The sequence below is a fragment of the Mustelus asterias genome, chromosome 9 (assembly GCF_964213995.1).
Source record: "Mustelus asterias chromosome 9, sMusAst1.hap1.1, whole genome shotgun sequence".
Classification (NCBI taxonomy): Eukaryota; Metazoa; Chordata; class Chondrichthyes; order Carcharhiniformes; family Triakidae; genus Mustelus; species Mustelus asterias.
Window position 1 is genome coordinate 79,787,018 of NC_135809.1, and position 26,582 is coordinate 79,813,599.

The 26,582-nt window shown below is 45.1% G+C and overlaps 1 protein-coding gene across 1 annotated transcript in view; it reads right to left on the bottom strand.

The window, feature by feature from the left end:
• The window catches only part of LOC144498772 (proline-rich protein 5-like), a 114,225-nt gene that overhangs the window by 42,533 nt on the left and 45,110 nt on the right, over window positions 1-26,582 (bottom strand). The window contains exons 3-5 of the mRNA XM_078220417.1: window positions 23,139-23,219; window positions 13,640-13,688; window positions 3,078-3,135 (exon numbers count right to left, since the gene is read on the bottom strand). Of these exons, the coding sequence (XP_078076543.1) occupies window positions 3,078-3,135; window positions 13,640-13,688; window positions 23,139-23,219 (188 nt within the window). The remainder of the gene's footprint in view (window positions 1-3,077; window positions 3,136-13,639; window positions 13,689-23,138; window positions 23,220-26,582) is intronic.

Here is a 26,582-nt window from a genome sequence, read left to right on the forward strand (position 1 = left end):
GTTCTGTTGCATTATTCTGAGATCAGGGTGCCCTTTAAGAACAGTGACCCAATCAGAGAAGCCGAACTTGCTGGCACCTTTTGGTTCCTCACATCTCACTCACAATGCAAATCAGCCCAAACTCCAAAAACATTTTGAAGTGTGGGTGGATTGCAATCAGGAGAGTGCTGGCCCACCTGATGGGAATTGCACCCATTTCCCGCTGGTCTCGCATGCCCCGCTGCAGCTGCCAGCGAGAGCAGAGAACTTGGCGCTCAGCCAACTCTCTGTCCCCTGCAGCAGGACCAGAAAATCCCAGCTGCAGAAATGTTTTTGGGAGAATTGCGCCCAATGTCTTTTCTCCTGACAGGAGTGTATGGTCTCTGAGCACAGAGGCGTTTGTCACCTGTTATCCTGTGAAAATCAGGATTGTCTATATTTTTTCTTTGATGATATTCATCCACCAGCGTGCTATACAACAATGGGACGAAGGAGGCCTTAGTTTAATGTGCATTAGCATTTGTGTTCGATCTGGGTTTTGGTGTGTGTTACCGGGGGGGAGTGGGCTGGGTAGGGGGGGCGGGGGGTGGGGGGTGGTGCCCACTCTGCTTCGGGCCCTGTGTCAAATTCTAATTCTTGGGTTTCAGTGTTTGCAATATGGAGGTATTTCCGTGTTTGGGGTTGGTTTGCAGCTCTTCTTTCTAATAGGGAGCATGCTGAGTTGGTTGTATAACATGATGGTTGTGCGGTATTTACCTGTTTTTTAATGTGTTATAATCCTTGCATTTACACTGGGGGAGCATATTTTTGATACCCTTAATTTATTTATAGATGAGTTGCGCCGCAGCAGGGTGGCTGCGTGGTGGTTTGGTATAGAGGGGGCTGGTATGGTCTTATAAGTCCTCATTGGGGGTGAGGAAAATCCCCATTAGAACTATTGGTGCCACGTTTTTCTTTTATACTTCTGTTATTTTGGGATTCAGGAATCCTTGCTTGTTTCCTCTGAAAGTTACAGACAGATCATGTATCCAGGAAAGGATCAGGTTCTTTTTTCTGACATTGATGCCTCTTGTGTTGTTGGAGTGGGGGATGTGTGTACTGGTGCATGCCCAGGCGTTGTCAGCTAATCCTGGAATATCTGGCCTTTCTTGGGTTGGTCTCATATAGTTACTTGGCTGTGCGTGTAGTGACAGTGGTTACATGATCACATGGCTCATGGAATGTACAGTGGGCATATCATCTTGTTGTTAGGATTTCTTTGATGAAGGGAAATGTATGGAATCCTGTTGATGGCCCCACAACCAGGATACTGCAAGCCCTGGGGAACTAAGTCTTGGCGTGGTGCCTCTGGGGTGCACAGAAATAGGGGCAGTATTTGTTTTGTTCAACGTACAAGAGTGATGCAAGAATTCTTGGCCTGTCAACCCTTATTCTAGTGTGTCGTTAATTCTAGTTTAGATTGACTAAGTAGGTTAGGGCAGTCGCAACTGTGTTTATCTGGGTCAGGTGGAGGGTATGCTGGGTGGGGGAGTATGTCACTCTCCCCCAAGATGTCCCCTTTTGGGAGCTTCTTGACTACTCTCCTTCTCGAGACTTAGTTCCCCAGGGCTTGTAGTATCCTGGCTGTGGGGCCCTGAGTGCAAGTGTTTCAGTTCAGCGTTGTTAGAGTCTTTCTTCAATTGGAGGTTAGGCTGCAGAGGAGTAGGTTGCCCTCCTCCAAGTGGTCTTATTTAGGGACTTCCAGACTGTCCTCCTTCTTGAGGCTTGGGCACCCTTGGGGTCAATAACCTGGTTATGAGGTTCTGCTCTTGATATCCTTTTTGTGAAAGAGTACAGATAGACCACATCTGGCATGCATTGGCTAATCCTGGTGTTCCGCTCTCTCTGGGGTTTCCTCTCTTTATCTGGATAGGTGAGGTGCTGATACAGTATCTGATTAGTTATATTTAATTCTAGAGGGTTTCCCTTTTCTTGTTGGAAGGAAGAGAATCATATCTCTCCCCAAGATATCCCGTTGATGGATATCCTGATGGTTTTCTTCTCCTTGTTGGTAGGGTTTCCTTGGTGGAAAATGGTTTAAGTTTTCCGGTGATGGTGGGGTCTGAACAGTGCCTCTGATATGGCTGGAGAGCAATGAAGTCTATTGTGTGTCGAATCTTGGTGTGGTGCGAGAAACCTGTAAAGGAGAGAATACACTTCCACGCCACATCTTATACCAAAGCTGGTATCCCCCACTGATGTTCCCCTTTTTCTGGGGTATCCTTTCATTGCTGGGAGGTCTTGGGCTGCTGAGTTAGATCCCAATTGGTTGTATTTTGTGTAGCTCTATCTTTGTTATCCTGTATACCATGCTGCCATGGGCCCATGGCTTTATCCTGTTATCTGAGATTTCCCCTTCCTTTCTGGTGTCCTTTCTTTATCCGTACAAAAGTGGACACCAATGACAATGGTTTCAATGATTGATTATTGGAATCGTTTGTATATTTGTGGAATATGTGGAAAAATGGTCACTATGTGCTGTGCTAGATTTTGGGAATTTGTTGCATCTTATGATAAAATGTAAAATAGAAAACCCTCAATAGAAGCAAAGATTAAGTAACGTAATATTTTAAGCAATGCAAAAAACAAAGCAAATGGAACGCTGCTGCTCAGTAAATGGAATCCTTAGTTGTTCTGAATTAAGTGGGTTTGAATTCAAAGGAGCAGACTGTTTTAACCTCCAAAAAACATCACAGAATCATAGAATCCCTACAACACAGAATGAGGCCATTTGGCCCATCGAATCTGCACAGAATCAGCATCTTACCCAGGCCCAAACTCCCCTCACTGCCCTCCCAATCCCCATAACCCCTAATCCATCTAAGCTACATAACGTGAAACACTAAGGGGCAATTTAGCATGGCCAAGCCTGCACATCTTTGTACTGTGGGAGTAAACCGGAGCACCCAGAGGAAACCCACGCAGACACAGGGAGAACGTGTAAACTCCACATTAGACAGTCACGCAAGGCTGGGTCCCTGGCGCCGTGAAGCAGCAGTGCTAATCACTGTGTCACCGTGCCACCTTCAGTCCCTTCTTTTTGCAGACGTCATACTGACCTTCACAGACTCGCACCTTTTCTTCCATCAAGATCAAGCCTTTGGACAGAAGATGGTTCTACCAACGAGAAAAAAAAGAGAACATCTGAAAATTAAAGGGAATGTCATGCCAGATATAACAGTAAATTGCTTCACCCATATAAATCTGCATTCTACAGGATGAAGAATAGGAGCGTTTACCTGGTGTCCTGGCCAGTATTTGTCCCTCAAACAACATCTCAAAAACTTCAAAAATACTTAATTGGCTGTTAAGTGCTTTGAGGTCATGAAAGGTGCTGTATAAATGCAAGTATATTTTTCTTTTCCCATTCATTGCTGTCTGTGGGAGTTTGCAGCGTGCAAATTGGCTGCCACACTTTCTACTTCACAACAGTGACAACACGTCAGGAAAGTACTTCACTGGCTGGAAGATGCTTTGAGATGCCCAGTAGTTGAGATAAACACTTCATAAATGCAAGTCTTTCTTTCTTTATAAAACAGATTACCTGGCTGTTTATTTAAGTTGCTGTTTGTGGGATTTACTGTGTGAAAATTGACTCTAAGGTTAAAGTTTTAAATAAGGCTATTCAACAACAGTGATTCCACTTAAAAAATACTTCAGTTGCAGTAAAAAGCTTTGGAATGTACTGAGGTCATAAAATTCGCTGTATTGATGCAAATCTGTACAAGACTGTTGTGGGAAAATCACCACTCAGAGTCAGATTTAAAGATTCAATATGCAGTTTATCAGACAAAGCTTTGGGAGAAGCGCTGGGCTCTCCGCAGTGCATGCAGCCACCTTCTCAACTTTAAAATGGCAGCTGAGCTTCTTTTATACATTTTCAAATAGTGGACAAGTACGGACATTAGCAGTTAGCACATCGTTATACATTTATGCCCCTCTTTCAACGACTGATCTTGTTACCAAAACTCATTGTTTTGGTTCTGCTTTACCTTAAGCTAAGGTGATCATCTGGGCCTCAAGGTCTGATTTATTTCCTGTAGTAATTAGACACTTACAGGATTTAACTCGTTGTGCAATGTCTGTGCCTAAGTCAGCACATCTTAATGTCTTTTCACAGAGTCCATTTTGTGCCAGGTAACCATCTTGTATCTTTTAATTTCGAGTTTACTCCAACAAAGGCTATTTGTTGATCCAATATATAAGAAGCCTAATCAGGAGGAAACCGGTGAGGGGGCGCATTCAGGGAATGGTGATCACAATTTACTTTAAAATAATGGTTATGAGGAGATATAGAAAGGTGAAAGTATAGATTGGATAGAGGCCAACTATGAGAGAATGAGGACAGAGCAAAGAAAGATAAACTGGAGATAAATGTTGACAAAGAGCTAGAAGAAAAATGACAATATTTAAAGGAGGGATCAACAGAGTTTAGGAGTATGGTGGCAGACGCGAATTGACAAGAAACTGAGAATGGAAACTGACCCTCCAAAATGCTGCTGAAACTGCACTGAAACTGAGATTGGAAACTAAAAGATCTGGTAGACAGACCCATCAGAGCTCAGTAGAAGTTGATAAGTTGACTGGTGCACTTCCTATAGGCCCAGGACGACGTGGTTAGATCCAGAAGCTGAGAAAAGCAAAGGCTGGATTTTCGGTCCCAGTTGGGTCATTTGTGCTCTGGATTTTTTCTGCCAACCCTGAAACAAGCGCAGAAGCTGCCATGCTGCCAAAAGGCCAACAATAAAATGAAAGACAGCCCCTCAGCCCTCACCCCTTCTCACCTACGTATTTCCCACGCCCCATCTATGCCAACCTGTGCCAACCTATTCCCCGTACCCACCATCCCATTGTCCCCACACTGCCATGCCAACCTATAGAACCCCTACAGTGCAGAAGAAGGCCATTCGGCCCATCGAGTCTGCACCGACTCTCTGATGGAGCATCTTACCCAGGTCCACCCTCCCATCCGCTCTAAGGGGGTCTCAGCTTTCCATGGAGCAATCTAGTCAGTCGCTCTCCCCTTCTGGAACCTCATACCCCTTCAAATGTCTGTCCAATTTCCTTTTGAAATCATTGATTGTTTCCACTTCCACCACCCTGGTTGGCAGCAAGATCCAGATCATTACCACTCACTGTGCAAAAGAAAGTTCCTCTTCACATGTTAGTATCAACAAGCATCAAACTCTTCTAACTGTGGGATGTAAATATGCTCTGAAACTTGGCTAGCTATAAAATTAGAACCAAAAATCCAAGCTATCAGAGCTAATCTGCTATGATCTTACTGAATGGCAAAACAGGGCTGATGGGTTGAATGGTCTACTCCTGCTCCTGTTCCTTATAATCATGATCTAATGAGAACAAAGTATCTTTCAGTTGCGTTTATTCCTCTCACTCAAAGCAACTCACCTCTCCATCTGAGAAGCCAACACTCACCCTCATCCTATCTTGTATCCATACCTCACAGTCACCCTCTACAAGTGGTGACCCCTTTTCCTCTCCATTCACGTCACCTCCGTCACTCACATCTCTCTGCCTTCTCTCCTTGCAAGAGAGCACAAAGCTGGCAAGAGGCAGAGAAGAGAATTGTGTGGAGGGAAGGTGGTGGTGCGGCGGTGGGGAGGAGGGGGAAGCGTGAGGTGATGGGGTGTTGGCCCTTATTGACCACTATGTGCCCACTTGCTCTGCGGAGAAGGATGTCATGCTCCAGGAGGCTGTTGATGTCTGTAACAATCTGCCATGAGAGACAGAGCCTCCTTCTGGTCGGACATGCCGACAGGGCTGACCCTCGCTTTGCCTGCAGACTCTGTGTTGCGGATCTTGCTCTCTTTGAGTTGGTTCTCAGTATCTGTCCTCTCTGTCCTTTGGAGGAATGTATGGCTGAGGAAAGGGCAGCTGCTGCTGGTGTTGCTGCTGGAGCTGTTGGCAGTTGTGTGGTTTCTGCTTTTGTTCCTCAGCAGAGGTGGAGGTTGGAGCTGAATAAGCTGTTCCCATGCTGTGGTGAAGGTTGGAAGCAGGGAATGTAGCTAAAGGTGAACGTTACACAAGTCAGTGCAAGTATCATTAGCCATCGTCAGTCAAGCGGTGAAACCTTACTTTAAAAAGTACCTTGATCAACAGTTGCTCAATGGCCATGGCTGCAGCTCTTCACGGAGTATCAAAACGGCTAGTATTTGGCTTCTTAAAAACTTTTTCATGACTGACCTGACAGATGACAACAGGCTCCCCATTCACCTTCAACTCTGTGCCGGGGAAAGCAGGCAGAGATCAGGATCCTGTTGGGATCTTTCTCATCCCGTTTGATCCAGAACCCACCACCCAATGGCCTCAGAAAATCCACCCTTTACCTCAATTAACACCAGAGACTAAGGAATGGAAATGATAGCGGCACGGTGGCACGGTGGCTAGCACTGCTGCCTCACAGCGCCAGGGGCCTGGGTTCAATTCTGGCCACGAGTCACTGTCTGTGTGGAGTTTGCACATTCTCCCCGTGTCTGCCTGGACTTCCTCTGTGTGCTCCAGTTTCCTCTCACAGTCCGAAAGATGTGCTGGTTAGGTGGATTAGCCATGGTAAATAGCCCCTTAAGATCAGGGGGATTAGCAGGGTAAATATTTGGGGTTAAGGGTTCGGGCATGGGTGGGATTGTTGTCAGTGCTGGCTCGATGGGCTGAATGGCCTTCTTCTGCACTGTAGGATTTCTATGATCTATGAAAAGTCAAGAGATATAACAGTTGAGATGGAAAGGAGGCAAACTTAAGAATATTAAGAATGTAATATTAGTTAAAAATAGGGCCATGTGCGGAGTTGGTATGTAATTATGATTATGTCTCGTCGTTTCCATTTCCAAATAGTCAGCATGCAGCCATTGGTCACATCCAGTGCTGCAACCATCTCTAATTATTTATGTCTCTGTGGAGAGTGAGTGCTGCCAAGTGTAAAGACTACAACCAGGGCACATTACGAGGAGCCTGAAATGTCTAATTTGTTTTGAACGAGTCCACAAACGGAACCAAAGAAACAATGACCATACTGTGTTTGATCGAAGCAACAGAACAAAGAAAGCGAGTCCATGAGACAGAAGCAAACAAATGCAAAGTGTGCGTGTGGTTTGGTCAAAAGGTCACGTCCTTATTGAGGATCTCTGCTCTGTGGTCAAACCAAAAGCTTCAGCAGTTATTTTTCAAATGATATCTTTTCCTTCCGTTGCTTTATTTTTCTTCCTTTTGGAAGATTCCTGAATGCCAAATTTATTCTTGCCTGTCCCAGCTGATCTTGGCAGTTCCAATGGCTCGTGGTACTGACGCGCACCTAACTGCTGCTTTTCCACAGGGTCTGCTCTTAACCATTGCCTGAGAGAAGGCGAGGGGGAAGCTCACTGCGTACCAGCGATGTCATTTTTAAAATAAATCAGTCATTGGAGCCCGACCGCCATTTCCGAGCAGAAGACCCAAGTGGGAAAGCTGGATGATTCAGTAGGAGACTGGGATACATCTGATCACAGTAAGGAGTCTAACAACACCAGGTTAAAGTCCAACAGGTTTATTTGGTAGCAAACGCCACTAGCTTTCGGAGTGCTGCTCCTTCGTCAGGTGAGTGGGAGTGGGAGATCTCCCACTTTAGGGATGTGTTTGCTCCCTGTCTCTGCACCGGGTGTTTTAAGTATCCTTTGTTCCCTCAGCTGGTTCCCGACAGGAGGAACTCTGAAACATTAGTTTCCACGTGGGAAAGGAGGGGAAAAGACCATTGCCTCTGTCATAGATCATAGAACCCAACAGTGCAAAAAGGCCATTTGGCCCATCGTGTCTGCACCGACTCTCTGACAGAGTATCTTAGCCAGCCCTCTCCCCCCGCCTTGTACCCATATTCCCATACATTTCCCATGGCTAATTCATCTAACCTACACATCTTGGGACAATTTAGTTTGGCCAATCTACCTAACCAGCACATCTTTTGGACTGTGGGAGGAAACCGGAGCACCCGGAGGAAATCCACACAGACACAGGGAGAACATGCAAACTCCACACAGACAGTGACCCGAGGCCGGAATTGAACCCGGGTCCCTGGCGCTGTGAGGCAGAAGTGCTAATCACTGTGCCACCGTGCTGTCCATCAAGCCTGTCCCATTGAAAACATTTTACCTGCTCCAGTCATCCAATCTCTGGGGACAGGGAAGAGGAGAGGAAATAGTCAAGTTAAACAGGTCACTGAATCTGAGTATTTTGAATCTGACATGATCAATATTGCACCATTGAGTGGGGCTAATTTTAACTTGCTGAAATGTTTGTTAACAGGGAGTAATGACCTCACATGGTGTTGGTAAGCCAACCTCCTTAATAATCTTGACACTCTGTCCAGCACCATTTTGACAGAGACCTACCACTGGGTGGGCAAAGCCCGCTTCAGTCATGCGGCTCCTTTCATAATGCAGACTAGGCTCTGATAATGCAGCCTCTGATCAGGTTCACTGTCAATGTAAGAGGCCCAAGCATGTGAAGCTTTAAACTGTCCTTCTAGGAGCAAGAACCACCCCCTCCCATTCCCCAACAGCCCCCACCAATCCCTACAAAAAATAATCCAGATGACCCCCTTGCCAGGACTCCTCCCTGACTCTGGGCTGACTCCAATCTGACGGGCAGCATTGGGGTGGTGGGTTGTGAGGGATAGCTCACCGATTCTATTGCAACATTGGAACAGCTCTCAGGTGGGCAGCCCCAGCTTGACCAGCCAGAGGATAAAATGAACCCCCTTTCCTCACCCCCCTTAAAGTGGCATCTGGAACAGTGCCACAGAGCTGTTACAGTGCAGGAGGAGACCATTTGGCCCATCATGTCTGCACCAGCTCTCTGAAGGAGCAATTTACTTTGTGTTATTTTCCCGCCTTCTCCCTGTAACACTGCGCATTGTTCCTCTTCAGATAACAGCGTAATTCCCTTACTGAATACCTCAATTGAAGCTGCCTCTAACACACTCTCAGGCAATGTATTCCAGGCCTTAAGCACGCGCTATGTGAAAAAGTTTCTTTCTCATATTGCTTTTGCTTCTTTTGCAAATTACCTTAAAACTGTGCCCTCTCATTCTCAACCCTTTCATGAATGGGAACTGTTCTCGTTATCTACTCTGCCCTGAACCCTCATCATTTTGAAGTGTCCATACAAATATAAGCATCTTAATTATTGTGGTGAACCATCGTTGGTTCCCACTGGATAGTACTGAGCCAGGGGCTGGCCAGTACTACAAGGATGTACATATGTTACTGTTGGGTTGTGCTATTGTTGCTGTTGGGATTAGGGTGGGGTTGTTACACCTTTGTACTGTAGTGTTGTGGCACATCCCAGTCGGGCTCCACCTCCTGGGAGAGGTATAAGAGTCCCTGCTCTGGCCGGGACCCCTTCAGTCTGGGATAGTGTATATAAGTTCTGGTAGCTTCGTTACAGTAAATAAAAGCCTTTCATTTACTGAGCTTCAGGCCTCGTGTTTGAGTAGCGCATCAATTATTCAGTAGTTACATATAACCTATAAGTGTAAATGTTTCAATGCAATGGATTTAAATGAGGTCTGTGGTAAAATAATATCCTCCGGTGCTCCCCCACTCTCCTTATCTGAGTTCAGAAAGACATGGCTTTGTAGCATACAGGAGTGGGTTAAGTCTGGTCCTGGTGTTAATATTGCTACGATTCAGTTTTATCACCCACTGTATTATCAGTGCACTTTGGTCTCATTACTGATAACAGGCATTCAACTCATATTAAAATGCAACCATCGCTAAAGATAAAGATTAAATGACTCTCTTGAATTGGTTTGTCCAATTTGCCGAGTCAGAACGTATTGTACCTGGCAGATCAGTGACTTGCTGTATTGTTGCTACATTCTGTTTCCCTCTCCTGTTCAAAAGGAGGTTATTTGTATAATTCACAAGGCCAGTTCACTCTAAAATTATGGCTCTTTTCATTTGAATGTCAAAAGTCAAGGGGATGATTTGACAAAGGTTTTTTTTATGGTTATGATGGGCTGGGACTGAGTAGTTGGGAACTGGCGATTTTCAGTGGTTGAAGGGGTCTAGAATATAGGGATGTGGTATAAAGCTAAGTGAGATTGCAGTAGGAGAAACCTTTTACACAGTAGGGTGAGAAGCTGTGGAATTCACAAGCAGTGACAGCAGACAGTCAGAGGTCACTGTCATTACCCCTCTGACTGGTCAAAGAGTTCCAAATTTAGCACAAGCTCAGATTAACCTGGTCTGTCGCTCATTGCTTTGCCTCACGCTGCACCATCCCCCACCTTCGACCGTCCCCCCACGCCACCACTGCGGAGACAGCATTCAGTGAATTCAGTTAATGTGGCGAGAACTTCCCCTTTCACAATACTGTGGAACTCCATAAATAGTGAAGCATTGTTCAATTGTTTGTTAAGAACTATAGAACGCACAGAAAGGTTACAGCACAGAAAGAAACTATTTGGCCCACCTTGTCCATGCCAGCCCGAGGACACTCAAGTGCCCTTTCTAATTCTGGGGTTCAAGAGGCAATCTAAATAAAAAGTAGTTGAAGAGCCAACCTGGTCCTGGAGAATTGTTTTTATATTGGAGTGTATTAAATGTCACAGTTGAGATTTTTTCAATTAAATATTTTAAAATTAAAAACAAAATCTCATGATATTTCAGCTCCTGCGTTAACCCCACACGTATACCTCAATCTGCCTTGCATTGCAATTAGTGGATTTGGATAATAATTGGGTTGCCGCCTGCCATGGGCAGGGACCCGATCAAGGCCAGCAGGGAAGGTAATAGATGTCACACCGGGCAGAATCCCTATTTTTGGCTGCGCCACATTCAGCGGGGCATCGGGATTCCTGCCAGCTGCCTGACAAGGCCGGTGAATCCCTCCCTCTGTGTGGGGATCATGTATTGGATTCAATCTGAATTTGGTTTTTCGAGCAAGCAAGTAGATGGATTGGGGTCCATTCTGTGCATTGGTTTTGTAACTTTAAAATGGTGAGTAAAATTTTTTTAAAAGGCCTCCTCCCATTCTCCTCCCCAAATGTTCTCCCACTCCCCTCCCATTCTACTGCCTCCTCCTCCATTCTCCTTCCCTCCTCCACTCTCCTCTACCTGCCCCATTCTTCTCCCTCTTCCTATTATCCTTCCTTCTATTACTCTTCACCTGCTTACCCATTCCCCTGCTCCCCCCCATCCCTGAAGATACTGAGGCAGATAGCTGGCTATCCCAACTCAATCCTTGCCAAACTGGTGATTTGACAGAAATATGCTGATGATCCCCAGAGTGCTTTCTTGGACCAGCCTTGGCTTGCCTTGGATGAGGTGTCGGAGTGTGCCCAGCACCCACTGTATCGCAGCCTGGAAACAAGGGTGAGGGGTGGAAAATTATGAGGGAAACTTGCAAGATCAAAGTAATATTAATACTAACAAAACCTCCATTGACATGGAATGGTAAGATAGAAATATTTAATAATGGACAGGGACAATAGTAATCATTATTTGTGTTCTGCACTGTGCAGCTTATGTTGTGAATGGAACCAGACAATTTCCACAGCACGGTCTGCAGTCATTGCCCCAGTAGCAGGACAAAGCAAAGTTCATAGAAATCATAGAAACCCTACAGTGCAGAAAGAGGCCATCCTGCCCATCGAGTCTGCACCGACCACAATCCCACCCAGGCCCTACCCCCATATCCCCACATATTTACCCGCTAATCCCGCTAACCTATGCCTCTCAGGACAATAGGGGCAATTTTAGCATGGCCAATCAACCTAACCCGCACATCTTTGGACTGTGGGAGGAAACCGGAGCACCCGGAGGAAACCCACGCAGACACGAGGAGAATGTGCAAACTCCACACAGACAGTGACCCAAGCCGGGAATCGAACCCAGGTCCCTGGAGCTGTGAAGCAGCAGAGCTAACCACTGTGCTACCGTGCCGCCCCTAGTTGTATTGACAGAAGGCCTGGACGATTCCCATTCCAAAGTCTCGCCACCTAACCAGGTCAGAGTCATTGGTCGTTTCAGCTATGACTCGGTCGGTAGCATGCTGGCCACCCTCCAATCCAAGCTCAGATACTTTCAGCACATAATCTAAGGTGACAATTCAGTGAGGTACTGAGGGACTGAAGTCCTATTGGAGGTGCGAGCTTTTGCTTAAAGCATTAAAGGCCCCATCTGCCAACTCAGGTGGGTATAAAGGATGCCATGGCACTACGTGAAGAACAGCAGGGGTGGCCTCCCCAGTGTCCTGGACTCCTCAACCAGCATGTGATAAATTCACAATGCTGTTTGTGGGGCCTTGCTGTTATTAGCCATTATGTTTCCTACATTCCAAACAGTGAGTGCAATAGAAAAATACTTAATTGGTTGTAAAGCACTTTGGGATTTCCTGAGGCTGTGGTCGGCACTATAAAAAGGAGCAAGTTCTTTTTATTATTGTCCTTGATTAACCAGCAGCCTACACGCTTCTCAGAATCATTCAAGGACCACATCTTGTTTCAAGATTACTTAGAGAGCAGTCTCACATATTTGGAAACACAAAGTATTTCTGATTTCATTTCTTGGGAATGCAGTTTGTAATTAGAGGCCAGTTGTTAACACAGCTGGATGACATCAGTTATTAACTCCAGAAGTGTCAGCACTCAATCTGACCTTTCAGCAACGCACACATCTGCACACCAATACTTCAAAAGAATACTTGGGAAGAATACGTGCCTGGGTGAGTGCAGGTCCAACAACACTCAGGAAGCTTGTCATTACCTAGGACAAAACAGCCCGCTTAGTTGGCACTCCCTCCACCACCAATGCATAGTGGCAGCAGTGTGTACTATCTACAGGATGCACTGCAGCAACTCACTAAGGCTCCTGCAATAGACATCACCTTCCAGACCCGCAACATCTACCACCTAGAAAAATATGGGCAGCAGGTATATGAGAGTACCACCACCTTCAAATTCTCATCCGAAGAAGAGTCAAATGGACTCAAACTATTAACTCTGCTTTCTCTTCCTACAGATGCCACCAGACCTGGTGAGCTTTTCCAGCATTCTCTTTTCTTGTTTCAGATTCTAACATCCACAGTATTTTGCTTTTACTTAAGTCACATTCCATCATGACTTGGAACTATACTGCCATTCCTTCTCTGTCGCTGGGTCAAAGTTTCTCCCTAAAAGCACTGTGGGTGTACCTACATCACGGGGCTGCTGCAGTTCAAGAAGGCAGCTCAGCATCACTGCTTCAAGTGAAATTCACACACCAACCGACTCAATAACAGCTTCTTCCCTGCTGCCATCAGACTTTTGAATGAACCTACCTTTCACTAAGTTGATCTTTCTCTACACCCTAGCTATGACTGTAACATTACATTCTGCACTCTCTCCTTTGCTTCTCTATGAACGGTATGCTTTGTCTGTATAGCACGCAAGAAACAATACTTTTCACTGTATACAAATACATGTGACAATAATAAATCAAATCAAATCAAATCAAATCAATAAATGCTGGTCTAGCCAGTGATACCTGCATCAGATGAACCAAACAATAAAAAAAGAAATTGCAGTAAGTGTTATAAACAAATAAATTCGGGATGAGAAAATTCCCCCCAACATGTTTAAGATATTTACCTGGAAATAGTCGGTGATGAACGGGCCCAACTCACTCTTCAGCAGCTGCCTGTGGAAAAAGATTCCAGTTAACACTGGCATCACCATGCAGAGAGAAGCATAGAATATGAATAGTGTGGTTAATATGCTTTAATACCAGCTGCTGCTATATCTCACATGAGCCATCAAACCTACCAAATTCACCCAGACACAAAGCTGCTGTAAATTCTGAGTGATAATTAAGCATGGGTGGTCACAACAAATGGTGCTCATTTGCAGTTGGTAAGGATGGGACAGCACAACAGGAACTCTATTCTGCATCTGGCAAGTCTTAAATTAGACCAGATTCCTTCACCTCAATGAAAGTAAATTTCACCCTGAATGCAATGTGACACTTTTATAATTTAGGTTCCTCACCACACTGAGATGAACATGAGTGATGCTAAAGAAGAAGAGGAAATATATCAGGACAAAAGAAAAACAAAATCGAGTGGAGGCTGGAGTCTAATATCTTGTGGCAATGGACACATTCTTGAGTTAGAACTCTCTTAGCTATTTCTCTTCTCCAGATTGTCTTGTGCTCTAACGTGCATAGAACATAGAACATTACAGCACAGAACAGGCCCTTCGGCCCACGATGTTGTGCCGAGCTTTATCTGAAACCAAGATCAAGCTATCCCACTCCCTATCATCCTGGTGTGCTCCATGTGCCTATCCAATAACCGCTTAAATGTTCCTAAAGTGTCTGACTCCACTATCACTGCAGGCAGTCCATTCCACACCCCAACCACTCTCTGCGTAAAGAACCTACCTTGGACATCCTTCCTATATCTCCCACCATGAACCCTATAGTTATGCCCCCTTGTAATAGCTCCATCCACCCAAGGAAATAGTCTTTGAACGTTCACTCTATCTATCCCCTTCATCATTTTATAAACCTCTATTAAGTCTCCCCTCAACCTCCTCCGCTCCGGAGAGAACAGCCCTAGCTCCCTCAACCTTTCCTCATAAGACCTGCAACTTCTTTCTCTCCCCCTCGCTCTTCTCTTCTCATCTGCTTCTCTCTCTTGAATTCCTATTTTCCCTCTTTGGCATATGCTTTCCGGTCAGAGGTGACGAGAAGTGTGGCATGGCGTGATGGTCTTTCTCTAAAGAGTTCCCGAGGAAAATGTCACCTTGAGCAGTTTGCTTCCCATCACTAATTCCACCATGCAACCTCCCCCGACCCCTTCACTCTGACTGTTTCCCTACCTCTTCACCTCCTCATTAGCCCATCACTTTCCCTATCGCTAAACATCACCCTTGTTTAACTATTCACTCAACCTCTGTGTACCATTTTCTTACTATCTGCAGTTCAGCTGCTTCATGGATATGAGGTCCAAGGTCCAATATTACGGCAAAAACAGAAAATGCTGGAAAATCTCAGCAGGTCTGACAGCATCTGTGGAGAGAGAATACAGCCAACGTTTCGAGTCTGGATGACGCTTCGTCAGAGTAGATGTCAGAGCGATCATCCAGACTCAAAACGTTGGCTCTATTCTTCTTCCACAGATGCTGTCAGACCTGCTGAGATTGTGCAGCATTTTCTGTTTTTGTTTCAGTATTTTGCTTTGATCCAATATTAAGGCACCTTGAGCCTCATCATTCAGGGGCACCCTGCATCCCATCTTTACGCAGCTAGAATTTCAGCCCTATAATGCGCAAAGTGGACTGGGAAAATCTTTCATCCACATCCTTGCTTGCTCCAAAAACCGATTCAAATTCACATTGAATCCAATTCATGGTCCCCACAAAAGAGACATGCTAGATCTAGGCTGACGAGAACAGGCATTACACCTGATTTTGTATCCAATTCCACGCCCCAACCACTCGCTGAGTAAAGAACCTACCTCGGACATCCTTCCTATATCTCCCACCATTAAGGCACCTTGAGCCTCATCATTCAGGGACAGGAATTACACCCTGCATCCCATCTTTATAAATAAAAGTTTGAATAAATAAAAGTTTATTTATTAGTGTCACAAGTAGGCTTACATTTACACTGCAATGAAGTTACTGTGAAAATCCCCCAGTCGCCACACTCGGGCGCCTGTTCGGGTACACTGAGGGAGAATTTAGCATGGCCAATGCACCTAACCAGCACTTCTTTCAGACTGTGGGAGGAAACCGGAGCACCCGGAGGAAACCCATGCAGACACAGGGAGAATGTGCAAACTCCGCACAGACAGTGACCCAAACTGGGAATCGAACCCAGGTCCCTGGTGCTGTGAGATAACAGTGCCAACCACTGGGCCACCGTTCTGCAAATAAACGATTTGTAAGTAATTACTGCTTTTAAAACCTCAGCACATTGGCTCAATCTTTATTTTACATGTTTAGATTTGCTCTATGACTCACAATTGCAGAGTTATGACTCGCTGCTGTTTTAAGAAATGTTACATTAAACAATTAAGTGAAAGTGTTACACATTAATTTGCATATATTGTGTGATGTGCCTGAAGTGTGATGGACAGTCTGTCACTACATGTACTATTGTTAAGATATTACAAGCAGAAAACAGATGGATATAACTTAGAACAATGCAAAATAATCCAAATTTCACATTTAATTGCTACAGTTGGTTATCAGGCACCATTCTATAAATATTAGATGTTGCATTGGGTTAGCACACTGTCCTGGCAAGAGGGTAGGCCATACTAGATTTAGTAATAGCAATGAGCCAAGCCTAGTTAATAATCTAACGGTAAGGCAACATTGAGTAATCATAATATGAGTGAATTTAATGTTAGGTTTGAAAAGAAGAAACTTAACACAGTTCTAGATTTTGGCAAGATTGACTTAAATGGGATGAGACAGACTGAGCAAACTGGTCAAACTGTTATCAGGTAAAAATACGAATAAGCATGGGAGGTGTTTAATGAACAATTGGATACAAAATCAGGCGTAACGCCTGTTCTCATCAGCCTAGATCTAGCATGTCTCTTTTGTGGGGACCATGAATTGGATTCAATGTGAATTTGAATTGATTTTTGGAGCAAGCAAGGATATGGATTAAAGACTTTCCCAGTCCACTTTGCGCATTGGCTTCGTAACTGAGAAAGGAATTTATTTTTTCGAAATAGTAATATAGGAGCAGAATTTGCCCCTAAGGGGAAAGAGCTCCTTGTGACACATAAAACAACCAAGATTGTCAAAAGAGGTGAGAGATATCAAAACTCAGGGAAAGAAGGTACAAAAGTGCCAGGAATGGTACAGATCCAATAAAACTAGAAAAGATACAATGAACAACAAAGAAAGACAAAAAAAAGTATCGTAAGAGTTGCAAAAAGGAACTTGCAAGAGATATCACGATTAACATAAAGGACTGGAATTCTCTGACCTCACCTGCCGCTGGGATTCGCCGGTCCCACTGCGGTGAAAGGAGATTTGGCTGAGCACCAAATTCTCCATTCTCGCTGACAGCAAAGGCAGAGTGTGAATGGCCGGATAATTCCAGACAAAAACATTTACAATTATAATAGAAGGAAAAGAGAAATGGATAATATTAAAAATGAATTAAAGGAAATGTCAGACTTGTTGAATAATAACTTAAATTGAAGTAAAATACTACAGATGCAGAAGATTTGAAAACAGAAGTGTTGGGAATACTCAGCAGGTCTGGCAACATCTGTGGGGAGAGAGAGAGTGAATGGTTCAAGTCCAATATGACTTCTTCGGAACCTGAAGAAGAGTCATGTTTGACTTGAAATGTTAACTCGGATTCTCTCTACACCAGTGGTTCCTAAACTTTTTTCACTGGGCCGCACTTTCGGAATAAAAATTTGCTCACGCCACACCGAATTTTTTATTGATAAGAAATACATTCAAAAACAAAAAAAAAAACAACTCCTAGCAGTGCTTGATTCATAACATAGAACACAACTACTTTATATTCTGATCATGGGACATCCAGAAAGTATAAAACAATGCAGCTACATAAAAACATGATTCATTCCCAAAATATACTTATAGACGAGCCTTTTACATATGTAACCTTAAGTATACAAACTCAATGAGAGGTGTGAGCTTGTTTTTGTCAGGTAATCTCATTTATATTAGGTCTAATTTGAGACAAACAAACTCTCATCTCCTCATCAACACAAAGAAGCCTTTCTCTTTTCTGGTCTTTGATATTTGTCAGAGCTGAAAATCCCTGTTCACAACAATATGTCGTGGAAAACTGTAGAAGAACAGCTAATGCTCTTGAAGAGATGTGTGGATACTGTTTCTGGTTGTATATCCAAAAAGAGTCCAGTGGCATATTCCCGTGTTTCATTTTCAAGGTGTGATCACTTGAAATAGAACATAGGACATAGAAAAGCTACAGCACAAACAGGTCCTTCGGCCCACAAGCTGCGCCGAACATGTCTCTACCTACTAGACTTACCTATAACCCTCTATCTTACTAACTTCCATGAACTTATCCAAAAGTCTCTGAAAAGACCCTATCGAATCCGCCTCCACCACCACTACCAGCGGCTGATTCCATGCACCCACCACCCTCTGAGTGAAAAACTTACCCCTAACATCTCCTCTGTACCTACTCCCCAGCGCCCTAAACCTGTGACCTCTTGTGGCAACCATTTCAGCCCTGGGTAAAAGCCTCTGAGAATCCACCCTATCAATACCCCTCAACATCTTATACACCTCTATCAGGTCACCTCTCATCCTTCGCCTCTCCAAGGAGAAAAGACCTAGCTCTCTCAACTTATCCTCATAAGGCATGCCACCCAATCCAGGCAACATCCTTGTAAATCTCCTCTGCACCCTTTCTATGGCTTCCACATCCTTTCTGTAATGAGGCGACCAGAACTGGGCACAGTACTCCAGGTGGGGTCTGACCAGGGTCCTATACAGCTGCAGCATTATCTCCCGATTTCTAAACTCAATTCCTCAATTGATGAAGGCCAGTATTCCATACGCCTTCTTAACCACAACCTCTACCTGCGATGCTGCTTTGAGCGTCCTGTGAACCCGGACCCCAAGATCCTTCTGATCTTCCACACTGCCAAGTGTCTTACCCTTAATATTATATTCTTTCATCCTATTCGACCTGCCAAAATGAACCAGCACACACTTATCTGGATTGAAGTCCATCTGCCACTTCTCCGCCCAGTCTTGCATCTTATCTATGTCTCGTTGCAACTGCTGACATCCCTCTACACTATCCACAACCCCACCAACCTTTGTGTCATCAGCAAACTTGCCAATCCATCCTTCCACTTCCTCATCCAGGTCATTTATAAAAATCACGAAGAGCAAGGGTACCAGAACAGATCCCTGGGGCACTCCACTGGTGACCGACCTCCATGCTGAAAAAGACCCATCTACAACCACTCTTTGCCTTCTGTGGGCAAGCCAGTTCTGAACCCACAAAGCAATGTCCCCTTGTATCCCATGCCCCTTCACTTTCTCAATGAGCCTTGCATGGGGCACCTTATCAAACACCTTGCTGAAATCCATATAAACTACATCTATCGCTCTTCCCTCGTCTATGTGTCTAGTTACATCTTCAAAAAATTCAATTAGGCTCGTAAGGCATGATTTGCCTTGGACAAAGCCGTGCTGGCTATTTCTGACCATACTATTCCTCTCCAGATGTTCATAAATCCTGCCTCTCAGGATCTTCTCCATCAACTTACCAACCACTGAGGTTAGACTCACTGGTCTATAATTTCCTGGGCTATCTCTTCTCCCTTTCTTGAATAACGGAAACACATCCGCAATCCTCCAATCCTCCGGAATCTCTCCCGTCTCCATTGATGACGCAAAGATCATCGTCAGAGGCTCAGCAATCTCTTCCCTCGCCTCCCACAGTAACCTGGGGTACATCCCATCCGGTCCCGGCGATTTATCTAACTTGATGCTTTTCAAAAGCTCCAACACATCCCCTTTCCTAATGTCCACATGCTCAATCTTCTCAGTCCACTGCAAGTCTGCACTGCAACTACCAAGATCCTTTTCCACTGCGAATACTGAAGTAAAGTATTCATTGAGTACCTCTGCCATTTCTACCGGTTCTATACAGACTTTCCCACCGTCACATTTGATAGGTCCTACTCCTTCAGATCTTATCCTCTTGCTCTTAGCATACTTGTAGAATGCCTTGAGGTTTTCCTTTATCCTGTCTGCCAAGGCCTTCTCATGACCCCTTCTTGCTCTTCTAATTTCCCTCTTAAGTTCCTTCCTACTAGTCGTATACTCTTCTAGAGTTCTAACATTACCTAGCTCCCTGAACCTTTTGTAGGCTTTTCTTTTCTTCTTGACTAAATTCATTACAGCTTTCGTGCACCATGGTTCCTGTGACCTACCATAACTCCCCTGTCTTATTGGAACGTTGCTGTGTAGAGCGCCAGACAAATTTTCCTTGAAAATTTGCCACATTTCTTCTGTACATTTCCCTGAGAAAACCTCCTTCCAATTTATGCCTCTACTTTCCTGCCTAATAGCCTGATAATTGCCCTTACTCCAAATAAACACTTTCCTAGCTTGACTGATCCTATCTCTTTCCAATGCTAATGTAAAGGAGATAGAGTTATGATCACTATCCCCAAAATGCTCTCCCACTGAGAGATCTGACACCTGCCCAGGTTCATTCCCCAATACCAAATCAAGTACAGCCTCTCCTCTTATCCACATACTGTGTCAGGAAGCCCTCCTGAACACACCTAACAAATTCCTCCCCATCTAAACCCCTTACCCTAGGGATATTCCAATCGATATTTGGGAAATTAAAATCTCCCATCATGACCACTCTGTTATTATCACATCTCTCCAGGATCTGCTTCCCAATCTACTCCTCCTCATCCCTGCTACTATTGGGCGGCCTATCGAAAACACCCAGTAAAGTTATTGACCCCTTCCTGTTGCGAACCTCCACCCACAGAAATGCAGGCCATTTCCTCCTCCTCATCCAATGTCAGACCTGAACAGCTGGAATTCGCAAAGGGGTCTCTAACCCAGTCGAATTTTTCTGTGGACAACGATGGGAAGTAATGATCAATCTTTTCTACCAGTGTTGCAAGGTGTTCCTGTATGAGGCCGTACAATTCATTGCTCCTTTTAAAACTTTTTACCAGTGGGAACATTTCGAGGTTATGTTGCATCGCTCTTCTGAGCCAGAGCTGAAGCTTTTTTTTGAATGCAGTTAGTTTGTCTGTAGTTGTGAGGATATTGTCATCGCGGCCTTGCACACTGGCATTGAACACATTCAACCGGGAAAAGATATCGGCCAAATATGCCAGCTTTGCACACCAGTCATTGTCATCCAGTTGGTGGTACAATGGGTTCCCTTCTTGTTCCAAAAATTCTCTTAATTCGTTCTTCAGTTCCAACACCCGATTTAAAACTTTTCCGCGGGACATCCAGCGAACCTCCGAGTGCAGAATTAGGCATTGATGTTTTGATTCCATGTCTTTGCAGAGTTGAGCAAATAACCGCGCCTTTAGTGATTTTGCTTTGATGAAGTTCACAATGCGCACAGTCTGATCTAGAACCAACTTCAAATCAGCTACAAGGGTGTTGGTGATTAATGCCTCTCTGTGTAAAAAACAGTGAGTTGATATTACATCTGGATTTTTCTGTTTGATGAGTGCCGCCAAGCCTCTCACATTCCCTATCATACATGGCGCTCCATCCGTACAAATTCCAATACAAGAATCCCATAAAATCTCAACTTTTTCCAAATACTCAGACAAGGTTTGGAAAATATCTTGTCCTCTGGTATATTTTTCAAGTTCCTTGCAAAATAGAAACTGTGTGATTATTTCGTCATTGTGAATGAATCTGATATAAGCAAGCAACTGTGCTTTTCCACTAATGTCGGTCGATTCATCAACTTGAATGGCAAATTTAGAATTCTTCATACTTTCGGAAACACGCTTCTCAATATTAGCTGACATATCAACTATTCTTCTGCGAATTGTATTATCAGACAAAGGAATTTCCATAACTTCTCGCTCAGCATCATCACCAAACAAAGTTTTCACAATCAAGCTGCAGGCAGGCTGAATCAATTTTTCAGCTATTGTATGTGGTTTTGTCTGTTGAGCAATCAATTCAGCCACTTGGTAAGATACAATCTGCATCTTATCTGAGACTGTCATTCATTTTTCAAAATATGATCGTTGGCATTTCTGCTGTTCCAAAAGCCTTTCAAAATATTGAACATCCTTGTTCGCCAGATTTCCATGTTTTGACAACAGATGTCTTTTCATCTTGCTTGGGACCATATTGGAATTGGAAAGCTTCTCATCACAGATCAAACACATAGGCCGAGGTACGTTTTCATCTCCAGTCCATGTGAAACCGAGACTCAGATAGCTATCATAGAAACATAGAAAAACTACAGCACAAAACAGGCCCTTCGGCCCCACAAGTTGTGCCGAACATATCCCTACCTTCTAGGCCTACCTATAACCCTCCATCCTATTAAGTCCCATGTACTCATCCAGGAGTCTCTTAAAAGACCCTATTGAGTTTGCCTCCACCACCACTGATGACAGCCGATTCCACTCGCCCACCACCCTCTGTGTGAAAAACTTCCCCCTAACATTTCCCCTGTACCTACCCCCCAGCACCTTAAACCTGTGTCCTCTCATAGCAGCCATTTCCACCCTGGGAAAAAGCCTCAGAGTCCACCCGATCTATGCCTCTCAACATCTTATATACTTCTATTAGGTCTCCTCTCATCCTACATCTCTCCAAGGAGAAAAGACCGAGCTCCCTCAGCCTATCCTCATCAGGCATGCCACTCAATCCAGACAACATCCTTGTAAATCTCCTCTGCAACCTTTCAAACTTTTCCACATCCTTCCTGTAATGAGGTGACCAGAACTGAGCACAGTACTCCAAGTGGGGTCTGACGAGGGTCTTATATAGCACTGCTGCCTCACAGTGCCAGGGACCCGGGTTCAATTCCAGCATTGGGTGTGAAGTTTGCACATTCTCCCACGTCTGCTTGGTTTCCTCCAGGCGCTCCAGTTTCCTCCCACAGTGCAAAGATGTGCACGTTAGGTAGATTAGCCATGATAAATTCCCCCTTAGTGTCCAAAGATGTGTAGCTTAGATGGATTAGCCATGGCAAGTGTGTGGGGTTATAGGAATAGGGCGGGGGAGAGGACCTGGGTAAGACACTCTGTGCAGACTCAATGGGCCAACTGGCCTCTTCTGCACTGTAGGGATTCTATGTGTGACTGGAGTCACAAAGAGGCCAGAGTGGGTATGCTCAATTGGCTCCCTTCCCTTAATGACATTAGTGATCCAGTTGGGTTTCTACAACAGTTCAAGTGTCCATCTGCTTGTTGTGTACCCTATACTCCAATCCATTGCTCTCCCCGAGTGTTTCAACCACACGGGAGAAAAAAGATTTTGTTTTCTGATTTCCCACTTGCTCGCGGGTTGTGACGTTTGGGTATTAACCAGCCTGTTCTGCAGTCATTTTTCAAATTAAGCTGTTTGCTTGCTTCTCTTGTATATTTACCGTATGTTTTCATTCAGAGAGTACAGTTCATTATCTTGTAAACTTCCTCCCTGGAACACTTTGATCACTGCCTTATGCACACTGAGAGGGAAACAAAAAGAAAGAGATGTTTCATGAGAAAGAAACCAAAAACAATGAACTGACATAACATTACAATCCTGCAGCAGAATTTCCTGCAGGAGCCCGTGTGGTGGGCCGGTTTTAGCTCCTGCTCTCCTGTTCTCACCTGGGCCTTTAGGAGCCTGTCTTAAAACCTTTTATTTCAACTGAGTGTTTTTTCCAGGACCATTGGACTGTGATAAGCCTTTTCAGGACTTTGGACAGGCCGTTACTATAATACGTTCACTACTCGTTTTTATATGTCTGTCTCCCCAGCCAAACCTGGAGGGTTTGGGTGACAATTGCCATTCACTGCTTGGTTTACCAACTCTCCCAGCGTTCCTGCCTCCAGCCTGAGGCTTGTGGGTCTCTGAACATAGGGACTATATCTGTAACTCTCTAGTGTGCTTTGGAGAGGCAGCTGGGGAAGAAAGAGAAGCATAAGAAAAACGCAGAGAGAAAGAGAAGGCAAGTGAAAATGGAGAAATGCTTGCAATTGGATGAGGCAGATGTACATTAATGTGCTAAGCTATCCCAAGCAACCTTAGTGACAATACATTTTACCATTTAAACAGTCTATGCTTTTTAACAGAAAGTTACTCCCAGGATGTGGACATCACTGGCAAGGCTGGCATTTATTACCCATCCCTGATTACCCTTCTACCGCTTAACACAACTGAGTGGCTTGCTAGGCCACATCACAGGACAGTTAAGAATCAATGACATTTCTGTGGGATTGGAGTCAGATAGAGACTAACTGGGTTGGGCAGCAGTGTTTCTTCTCTAAAGGTCATTCACAACACGGCCTAGTACTGTGGGGCCTAGTACTGCAGGTTTTCAGACAGAAAAAGTCACCTCAGGATTTATCTCAGAAACGACAGCAGAGAGGGCCATTCAGCCCCAAGTGTTCAATTGCTTATAGCTCAGCTCACTGCATCAGTGCTGCTTATCCCTGTTGACACGGAAAGCAGAACTCTCCCCAAAAAATTCTAAGTGTCAAATTCCCATGAAAACTGGAGTAAGTCATGCTGTTTTTTTCAGTGGGAGTTCAGAGAAGAATCTCCCACACTCTGTGCACTGCAGAGCGCACTAACGTGATTCACGCTGAAGATCAGTGGGCGAGGCCTATTCCCGCTAGAGAGGCCGGCAGCATAGCACTGAGCGGGCCACTGTGCCGATCTGTCAGTGCTGAGATCGGTGCATGCGCAGTGGCCCCCTGTCTGTTGGCCCCCTGGATGCTGGTCAGCGACCCCGCATGCCGGCTGATCAGTGGGTTCCGCTGGCACCCCCCCCCTTCCCCCCATGCATTCCCAGGCAAGCCTCGATCCCCCTGCAGCCCCGATTTCCCCCCCCCACCACCAGCAGCCCCGACCCCCCTGCATCCCAAACCCCCCTCGGCAGGCTGACCCCACCCCAATGCCCAGCCTGATTGCTGGCCTCCCGCCCTCTGCTCGATCCCAAAGTGCAGAGGGGCAGTGGGTCCCCCAACCCCCACCGATCGCCCCCATCAGGCCCCAACCCTATTAGGCTCCACCCCCTTGGCACTGCTCCATGCCTCCTGGGCCTCAGCATTTTGCCTCTTGGGCAGTGCCGGGGGCACAGGCTGGCACTGCCAAGGTGCCAATGCACAGGGGCACCACCCCCTGCTGCCTGACCCTCTGGGGGGGCCTCAATTGCTCCCCCTTCACTCCAGCAGGGTCAGGCCACCAGCTCCCTGAAAATGGGGAGCTGTAGTAAGCTCAAAGTGGTTCACTCCGACGGGCGGGGGGGGAGGTGCTAGCGGGCCTGGAGACTTCAGTCCTGGGCCCACTATTTGTATTCAATACAAATGTTAATATTCATTTAAATGATTTATGCGGCTCCCCGCCAATTTCTGTCGAGGAGCTGACGCCCCAGAAATCCGGCGTTGGGAGATGCTATCAGGCCGGGATGCCCAGCGCGGATCCTGCAGTTCGGGTGCCACTGGAATCTCCCGGCCCGCTCCACTAAAATATTAGCACAGCAGGATGGGAGAATAGCCTCCGGAGTTCTTTCTGTCCTTGGCTGCCACTGAGCAGCAGACCAACAATCAGCACTAAGACTGAAAAAGAGGATGCTGATACTTCCTCTTTCAGACAAACCTTCTCGTTTTAAATTTGCCAAAACAAGTTGATTGGCCAACAAAGAAAAACTATGATGCAGAGAACCTGGAGAATAATTCTCCTTTCGAAGTCATTTCAAAATTTTGCCATCTAATGGCCTTATTGTGCCTAACTCACTGTGAAGCTAAATGATAGGATGTGGGTTCTCCTGGAGACTGGCCACACGGGATCTCCTGATTATCAGTGATAATGCGACAGGGGAAGGGGAAATCAAAAGATGCGCCAATCTGACTGGCCTTGTACGCCCCCTACTGGCTTGTTACACAGCACCTTTAGGAGAGACCTGGAGGAGACTCTGCCTAAACCAGGCGACTTGAGCTAAAGGAAATCGATAGCTAGTGAGAACAAAATAAATTATGGAGGAATAGAAGTGGTATTGATATTAAAATCAATATTTGATAGCTGGTCTGGGAAGCACAGAAGGAAGTTTACACTGTGCAGAAGCCATGTTGGACCTGATTTGGGAGGACCTGATCTGGGAGGACCTGATCTGGGAGTATTTGATGGGGTTCTGTTGAATACCCCAACTGAAAATCTTAGATGGGCCAAAAGGGTGTTCTATTGGATGTGAACATGAATGTCAACAAACTCTACACAGCAGGGAGAGCTTGCCTTAGGTGGTGAAACTTTCATCTCTTGAGTCAGAAGGCTGTGGGTTCAAGCCACATCTTGTCTCTTGACCATATAATCACAGTTGACACCTCAGTACAGTATTGAGTCAGCACTGAATTGCCAGAGGTTAGATTGGGTCTGGTTGACATCAATGATTCCATGGTCCGATGTGAAGAACAGCAAAGAATGCTCCTGGGGTCTTGACCAATATTCCTCTTTCAACCTTGATATTTGTGCCGTTACGTATATATGTTAATTGTATGCAGTCGTTGGGCATTAACTAGGGATTCACTTGAGACATTACAAAAAGACGCAGCCTAAACTGTTGGTTTAGGAGGCGTATGCTTATAATGTGTTAGCAGTAAATAAATGTAAAAGTGAGTAAAGATTGGCTCCAGTTGTAGCCTTCACTAACTGGCTTTCTGCAATAGAGCTTGGTAACAGTATATGGTTGCTTAATGGTGAAAGTTGGGAGATAAGAAAAAGATTAATGGACGGAAAGCTACAATCCTTATAGCTGTTGTGGCAAATGGAAGAAAGTAAGTGTTTGTCAGGGTATGATTAACCTTTGTATTGGAGTCTGAACCAGATG